Source organism: Meles meles, chromosome 18 (assembly GCF_922984935.1).
Source record: "Meles meles chromosome 18, mMelMel3.1 paternal haplotype, whole genome shotgun sequence".
Lineage (NCBI taxonomy): Eukaryota > Metazoa > Chordata > Mammalia > Carnivora > Mustelidae > Meles > Meles meles.
Window position 1 is genome coordinate 57,582,035 of NC_060083.1, and position 7,983 is coordinate 57,590,017.

Here is a 7,983-nt window from a genome sequence, read left to right on the forward strand (position 1 = left end):
TTCTCCGCTCCCCCTCCCCCTGGCTCCAGTTAAAACTGGGGTACCCACAAGACCGACCTCTCCCAAGTGTGCCTAAAGATCAGAGGTCCCAGGGGTAAAGTGCTCAGCACAGGGGATGCCCCATGTAAGTGCTCCTTAAATTCAGTTGCTGGAAGTATTAATTTACCCTTATGTGCACCGGTGTTTTTTTTTTAATATTTTATTTATTTGACAGAGAGAAATCACAACTAGGCAGAGAGGCAGGCAGAGAGAGAGGAGGAAGCAGGCTCCCTGCGGAGATCCCAGGACCCTGGGATCATGACCTGAGCCGAAGGCAGAGGCTTTAACCCACTGAGCCACCCAGGCGCCCTGTGCACCGGTTTTTAAAGGAGTTGGAAGAGGCAAGTGGAAAAGCTCCAGTAAGTGGAAAAGAGGGCCTTACTCATGCCAGATTAGATGCCCGCGGAAAAGGGGACCAGAAGGACAGGTGAGAAGCCCCTACAAAGAGGGTCAACAAGAGCATAGGACAGTCCCTTTATTTAAAATCTCTGCGTAGATACTCAATGCACACATCTAAAGAAAGCGGTGGGTAATAAGTGTTCGGTCTTTAAGCTGGATCGGAGGTGAAGCTCAGCAAAGCCAAGGTGGGGGTTGGGCGTAGGGAAGGAAAAGAAAGTGGAGGGAGGAGGAAGGCGGCCCGTTTTATTCCTGATCCGCACTATTCATCTGGGCCAGGAGGGGGCAGAGGTGCTGCCATGGGCAGGACGAACGCCTATGTATTTTTGACCCTTTGCAGACACCGTACCCGGCTTCCTTTGGGGGAGGGTTCAACTGAGCGGAAACGGAAGTCTCGGTCCTTTCCGGTCTCCTTCTTGCCGCTAGCTGTGAGTGTTTCGCTCGGTGAATGGGGCACTGAGGGGGTAATCCGGGGTAATCCACGATTGGGTGAGATCTGGGGACCTTGGGTGTGGACCGAGGGTACGGGAGAGGAGGATGGAGTGCGAAGGAGTGGGCATTCCGGGGGGAGCGTGGGGAGGAGAAGCGGGGGTCGTCGCCACTGCCCGCGCCCCGCTGACGCTAACATCGGTCTTCTCCGCAGGTGCCGACCGCGCGCTCCCCTGCTCCCTCCGTAGCCATGGTGAGTATGACCCCTGCTGGGGCTTTCTCGGGGGAGGGCAGCGGGGGCGGGACCGCCTTTGCGGGTGTCCGGGGTTCCTGGGCGTGAGGGGCTGGTGGCGGTGGTCAGGTCCCGGCCAGAGTGTGTCAGTGCAGTCACGAGCCTGTGCTTGGTGTTGCAGCCTCGCAAAATCGAGGAGATCAAGGACTTCCTGCTCACGGCCCGGCGAAAGGACGCCAAATGTAAGTGGCCGGCCTGCACTGCGAGGGTTGGTGACGACGGTCGCGTGCGCGTGGAGCGGTCCCTCCCTGAGCCTTCCCTAGACCGTCCCCGGGCCCCTCCCTGGTCCTTCCCTAGACCGTCCCCGGGTCCCTCCCTGGTCCTTCCCTAGACCGTCCCCGGGTCCCTCCCTGGTCCTTCCCTAGACCGTCCCCGGGTCCCTCCCTGGTCCTTCCCTAGACCGTCCCCGGGCCCCTCCCTGGTCCTTCCCTAGACCGTCCCCGGGCCCCTCCCTGGTCCTTCCCTAGACCGTCCCCGGGCCCCTCCCTGGTCCTTCCCTAGACCGTCCCCGGGCCCCTCCCTGGTCCTTCCCTAGACCGTCCCCGGGCCCCTCCCTGGCCCTTCCCTAGACCGTCCCCGGGCCCCTCCCTGGTCCTTCCCTAGACCGTCCCCGGGCCCCTCCCTGGTCCTTCCCAGACCGTCCCCGGGCCCCTCCCTGGTCCTTCCCTAGACCGTCCCCGGGCCCCTCCCTGGTCCTTCCCTAGACCGTCCCCGGGCCCCTCCCTGGTCCTTCCCAGACCGTCCCCGGGCCCCTCCCTGGTCCTTCCCTAGACCGTCCCCGGGCCCCTCCCTGGTCCTTCCTAGACCGTCCCCGGGCCCCTCCCTGAGCCTTCCCAGACCGTCCCCGGGCCCCTCCCTGGTCCTTCCTAGACCGTCCCCGGGCCCCTCCCTGGTCCTTCCTAGACCGTCCCCGGGCCCCTCCCTGAGCCTTCCCTAGACCGTCCCCGGGCCCCTCCCTGAGCCTTCCCTAGACCGTCCCCGGGTCCCTCCCTGAGCCTTCCCTAGACCGTCCCCGGGTCCCTCCCTGGTCCTTCCTAGACCGTCCCCGGGCCCCTCCCTGGTCCTTCCTAGACCGTCCCCGGGCCCCTCCCTGAGCCTTCCCCTAGACCGTCCCCGGGCCCCTCCCTGAGCCTTCCCCTAGACCGTCCCCGGGCCCCTCCCTGGTCCTTCCCTAGACCGTCCCCGGGTCCCTCCCTGGTCCTTCCCTAGACCGTCCCCGGGTCCCTCCCTGGTCCTTCCCTAGACCGTCCCCGGGCCCCTCCCTGGTCCTTCCCTAGACCGTCCCCGGGCCCCTCCCTGGTCCTTCCTAGACCGTCCCCGGGCCCCTCCCTGGTCCTTCCTAGACCGTCCCCGGGCCCCTCCCTGGTCCTTCCTAGACCGTCCCCGGGCCCCTCCCTGGTCCTTCCTAGACCGTCCCCGGGTCCCTCCCTGGTCCTTCCCTAGACCGTCCCCGGGCCCCTCCCTGGTCCTTCCTAGACCGTCCCCGGGCCCCTCCCTGGTCCTTCCTAGACCGTCCCCGGGCCCCTCCCTGGTCCTTCCTAGACCGTCCCCGGGCCCCTCCCTGGTCCTTCCCTAGACCGTCCCCGGGCCCCTCCCTGGTCCTTCCCTAGACCGTCCCCGGGCCCCTCCCTGGTCCTTCCCTAGACCGTCCCCGGGCCCCTCCCTGGTCCTTCCCTAGACCGTCCCCGGGTCCCTCCCTGGTCCTTCCCTAGACCGTCCCCGGGTCCCTCCCTGAGCCTTCCTAGACCGTCCCCGGGTCCCTCCCTGGTCCTTCCTAGACCGTCCCCGGGTCCCTCCCTGGTCCTTCCTAGACCGTCCCCGGGCCCCTCCCTGGTCCTTCCCTAGACCGTCCCCGGGCCCCTCCCTGGTCCTTCCCTAGACCGTCCCCGGGCCCCTCCCTGGTCCTTCCTAGACCGTCCCCGGGCCCCTCCCTGGTCCTTCCCTAGACCGTCCCCGGGTCCCTCCCTGGTCCTTCCTAGACCGTCCCCGGGTCCCTCCCTGGTCCTTCCCTAGACCGTCCCCGGGTCCCTCCCTGGTCCTTCCCAGACCGTCCCCGGGTCCCTCCCTGGTCCTTCCTAGACCGTCCCCGGGTCCCTCCCTGGTCCTTCCCTAGACCGTCCCCGGGTCCCTCCCTGGTCCGTCCCTAGACCTGGAGCATTGGTCCCGGGGCTGTTGAAGCAGATCCTGGCTGCCCAAGAGCAGGGACTTTGTCCCATTTACCCAAAGGAAGACTTTGTTGGGCAGAGTGTTCCCTTCGGCTGGCTGCGAGCGTTTCAACGACCACCCTTAGTTCAGGAGAGGCAGAGTCTTACCAGGTGAAGTCTGGAAGTGTGGGTCTCAGAGCCCTGACCTTGGTGCCCCCGTCGCGGTCTGGGCCCACTGCTGCCTCAGTCCCCGGCCCGCACGGTTAGCTGTAGGAAGCGGTCCGCCCCTCCCGTGCAGGAGTTAGTTTCCTGCGTCTATAAATAAGGGAACGATGCGCCGGAAGCCTCCAACGGCAAAGCTTTCACTGGGTGAAGTACCAGCCCCTGGTCCCCGAGTGTTCTCGCTGGTGTGCCCCGTGTGGGAGGGAGTCCTGCTGGCACCGTGTCACTACGGCTGAGGGAGGTGTGGGGGCTCGTGCTTGCCACAGGGTAGATCTTGGATTCGTACTGGGCAGGGGGGAGCCCAGAGTCCTCATGTTTCTGCCTCATCAAATACTCCTTAAAGCTCCCTTTTCCGCTCAGAGATGCGTTCACAGGAGAGCATCAGATCACTCGTGAAAGCAGAGCCGTGTCTGCTGACGGCCTGAGGTGGCCCGGGCTCTACGAATGGTGGCGGGAGCTTGGGGAGAGCCTTCTAGCGGGTCCTGTTCGTGTTCTGTTGGAACTGGTGGCCGCCTGTGGGAACAAGGAGGAGGGTCTACCCTTTCCGGTGTCCTGGGGACCGCTGGTGACACTGTTGGTATACTGTCATGCCGTAAAGAGGTTTTCGTGACCATGATCATTCAGGCCAGGGAATTTGAGGTTACGGCCGGGTTCAAATCCTAGCTCTTAGCAGTGGGTGGCCATCCTCCACAGATGAAACTCAACACTGTCTTCTCTCTCTTGAAGGCGGGGCGGGGGGGTAATAGCATCTGTCCCACGGGATTGGTGCAAGGGTCACATCAGAGGATTCTTTGGAATCCTTGGAATCACGAAGAAATGGTACGCAGTCCATCAGATCGGTTTGCATGGGAATTGGGGAGCCTGGTTTTAGACAGCGTGGTCCCCTGGACACAGTGTGTTCGGGACTTACTGAGGAAACTTTAAAAAATATTTTTAACTATAAATACGTGTTGCAAAAATGTGTCGCAAAACCTTACTATTTTTAAGTGTACAGTTTGCTGCCGCTGGAGACATGCACGAGGCTTTTTGTGATCTTGTGATCTTGCAAAACTGAAACTACACCCAAGAAGCACTAACGCACCGTTCTCTCTCCAATTCCTGGCTTCCACCGTTCTGTGGCTTTACTGAGTTGACTGCTCTAGAAACCTGTGGGTGACCGCAGCAGCACTTGTCCCTGTGGCCTGCCTGGCTTGGTTTAGTGCAGTATCTCCGGGCTTCGTTGGCGCGGTGACATTGAGTAGCGTCTGTCAGGATTTCCTTTCTGAGGCTCAGGGACCCACCGTGGGGGCTGCCGCAGTTGCTCTGTGCGTCCGGCATGGGCGCTTGGGGGCTTTCTTCCCTTCGGCTGTTTCAGACCCCGTTGCCCTGAGCCGTGGTGTACAGACCCTCTTGCTGCTGCTCTCGGTTCTTGGTGCTGGGTACCCTTACGTGGAAGGACTGCACGGTAGGACAGTGTCGAATAAACGTTTTTCTTAGAGATCCTAGTGTCTTATTTTGTGATTGTCCAAGGAGCAGGGCCGCTGCTAGGGGCGATGCAGCATACTTCGCTTTAAGAGGAATGTAGCAAAGTAGGTTGTTTGAATGGAGACCCAGTTTGCCGGACTCCTGAAACAGGCCAAGTTTGCCGGACTCCTGAAACATAGGCTAAGGCAGCCATTGCCTTGGGCAGGCTCAGGGGCTGCTTCTCGTGATACGCCTCATTTCTTCAGCACTTACAGGACTGGCAGAGATGGATGGAGTCGTGGGTTGTAAGTCCAGGTGAATCCCGTGCTGCTTCTGTGGGGCTGAGGGCCTGTGTGTCCAGACATCTGGTCAGGTGCGCGGGCTGACAGCGTGCGAAGCCGTGTGTGGCCCCTGGCCACCTGGCTCGGGGCCGCCTGGCTCAGGATGGACACTAAAGTGCACTTACGATAATGAGTTCTCGAGAGTGTCTGAGCTGTGTTTAAACTTAGAAGGCAGAGTTCTGATGGATACATGAGATCCTCCATGGAAACGCACTAACACGTGTCTGCCGACAACAAAATTTCAGACCTTGCACCACTGAGCTCGAGTTAACACCTGGGGCTCTGTTGGTCTGCGCTGTGGTCCTGAGATGGACTCTGGAAGTAGGAAAGAACCTGGAAAATGGGTTTTGTAAACTTCAGGAAAAGCTTTAGCACGTAACCCTGGAGCTAGATGGAGGGTCCTGAAGGACGTAGTTAGCATCGTCCCGGCGCCCCAGAACTGATTCCCAGAAGAAGGGAGATGGTTACAGGATGTTCTCACGTGCCTTGCGTGTATCACTTCCGCGTCTCGACACACCGGTTAAAATTTAGCCCTAGGCTCTGACATACTGATAGAAGGGATGTGTAGGTTTCTGACGCTGTTTTTACTACTGAAGTCCTAGAGGGCCTCTGGCTTTCTGTTTCTGCAGAGCGGACGGTCCAGGGAGGGGAGCACAGCCCTGAGCGTGGTTGCCAAAAGTGCCACTTCGCTGCGTAAACAGAAAGTAGGTGAACTGTGTGATGTCTCTTCTGTGATACCATTTAATTCCTGATTTCGGTCTCTTTGGTAGCCGTCAAGATCAAGAAAAATAAGGACAATGTGAAGTTCAAAGTTCGGTGCAGCAGATACCTTTACACCCTGGTCATCACGGACAAGGAGAAGGCAGAGAAACTGAAGCAGTCCCTGCCCCCAGGTGAGCGAGCCTGGGCTCCCGAGGGGCCAACCTGAAATGTGGAGGGCTCCTGTGTCGCTGTCTCGTTTCTTGCGATGTCCCCAGACTTAGGAAAGTGCATGTTGTGGCTCGTCCAAGTATCTGTTCTTGCACTTGGTGGTGGAAGGAATGAATAGTTGTGATTCTCTGAGTTCATCCCGTTCCAGTAGTTGTTTCCCTGGCCCGAGAACAGTTCGTTTCACTCCCGTCCGTGCTTTTCTAACACAGAATAGTAACCGCGAACACTTAACTCTGGGTAACTCTTCCTTCTCCCCACAACCCTGCGAGGTGGGTGTTGTCACCAATCCCCCCAGTTTTGCAGGTTGGAAAACTAAGTCGGCTGTGAGCGTAGGTGAGACTGAGGCCCATCCTGGGGGGGAGGGGGGAGATGGCCCGGAGCACAGAGCGGGATCAGGCCGCTGCTTCACACTGGACAGTTGGCGGGTGCAGCTTGACATCGTAGGACTTCCCGAGATCTCTTCATGAAGGCTGAGAGACAGACTGCTTTCTGACTGTGTTTTTGTTTTTAATTATCAAACACTAACTTAATTTTTTGTTTAAGTTTTTTGTTTTTATTTTTTTAAGATTTATTTATTTTAAGAGAGCATGCGGGGGGTTGGGGGGACAGAGAGAGAGCAAGTCCTGAGCAGACTCCTCTGAGCTCGGAGCCGCACACGGGGCTCAGTCTCACGACCCTGAGATCACAACTTGAGCTGAAACCCAAGAGTTGGATGCTTAACTGACTGCGCCACCCAGGCGCCCCCAACACTGACTTAGTATTTTCTTATTTTTATTTCTTTAGATTTAGAGAGAGGGCTTGTAAGAGGGGCAGAGAGAGAGAGAGAGAATCTTAAGCAGGTTCCACGCTCAGTACAGAGCCTGACGTGGGGCTTGATCTCACAACCCTGATTAGCTTAATATTTTAAGCAAAACTGCCGTGGTATGCTTAATTTCTGGGTCTGTGAACCCTCTTTCGTTTAAGTACAAAGTCCAGACAAGCAGCAGTAACTCTAAAAATGTATGTCCTGGGTGACTCTATTTTGTATCTCTTCTCTAGGTTTGGCAGTGAAGGAGCTGAAGTGAACCTGGTCCACTGATTTGAACTGTATTAAAGTTTTAAAAATTCTCAAAATGTCCTTTGTCTTTGAGGGCGGGAAGGGAAATACTACTTGGTGGTGGCTTCTGGTGGGAACAGGATGGGAGTCCTGGTTGCAACTTTCATCCCTGATCTTTGGCTGTGATCTCATTGGACAAATAAAACCATCCTTTTTTTTAGCTTAAGTTTGAAAATAAAAAGATGGAAACACACGGAAGAGGCAGATATTTGTGGAAGGAAGCCAGTATGCCCTCCTGAGATTTAAAAGTATTTTAGGTAAAGTGAGCTTCCTAATAATGAAAATGGTAGTTATAGGGTGGAGTTGATGAGTTTCTTGGAAATTGCAACGGGCTGAGCCATCCCATCCTCCAAACACTGCTTTCAGATCCACCGTCTGGGGGGATTCCTGGATGCAGGCGTGGCAGACTAAGACACTTTGTTTCCTAAGTGCTGCTCGAGGTAAAGTGGAGCTTCAGAACCTGTAGGGTGAGGAGATTACTGCTGAGAGCAGATGAGTGTCAGCCCAGCAAAATGAGCCACGCTCTCCAGGGAAAGGGAACGGGAAACAGGATCCTGGGACTGAGAGACCCGTTGAGTAAATGCAGCTGGAGGTTAGGGGGAGAAGCCAGTGTTCTTGCCCGAGAGCTGACCCTAGGCCTCAAGACGGTGG

At 57.7% G+C, this 7,983-nt stretch overlaps 1 protein-coding gene across 3 annotated transcripts; it reads left to right on the forward strand.

Moving 5' to 3' along the window:
* The first annotated feature begins 798 nt into the window (after window positions 1-798).
* Window positions 799-7,349, forward strand: RPL38 (ribosomal protein L38). Of its 3 annotated transcripts, none has more exons than XM_045986497.1 (5): window positions 799-863; window positions 1,079-1,117; window positions 1,278-1,338; window positions 6,077-6,199; window positions 7,275-7,349. In XM_045986497.1, the coding sequence occupies exons 2-5, from the start codon at window positions 1,115-1,117 to the stop codon at window positions 7,298-7,300; spliced, it is 213 nt and encodes a 70-aa protein (XP_045842453.1). In that variant the 5' UTR covers window positions 799-863; window positions 1,079-1,114; the 3' UTR covers window positions 7,301-7,349. The 3 variants fall into 3 exon arrangements, with proteins under 3 accessions (XP_045842453.1, XP_045842455.1, XP_045842454.1); XM_045986499.1 differs by having other exon boundaries at window positions 804-899; XM_045986498.1 differs by lacking the exon at window positions 799-863 and adding an exon at window positions 868-924.
* Window positions 7,350-7,983: the final 634 nt, after the last annotated feature.

Bases quoted from the DNA above. Each gene is read 5' to 3' on its own strand.
- RPL38 (XM_045986497.1), top strand. The intron at 1,339-6,076 runs GTAAGTGGCCGG...TCTCTTTGGTAG, and splicing joins CCGGCGAAAGGACGCCAAAT to CCGTCAAGATCAAGAAAAAT. The intron at 6,200-7,274 runs GTGAGCGAGCCT...TCTCTTCTCTAG, and splicing joins GAAGCAGTCCCTGCCCCCAG to GTTTGGCAGTGAAGGAGCTG.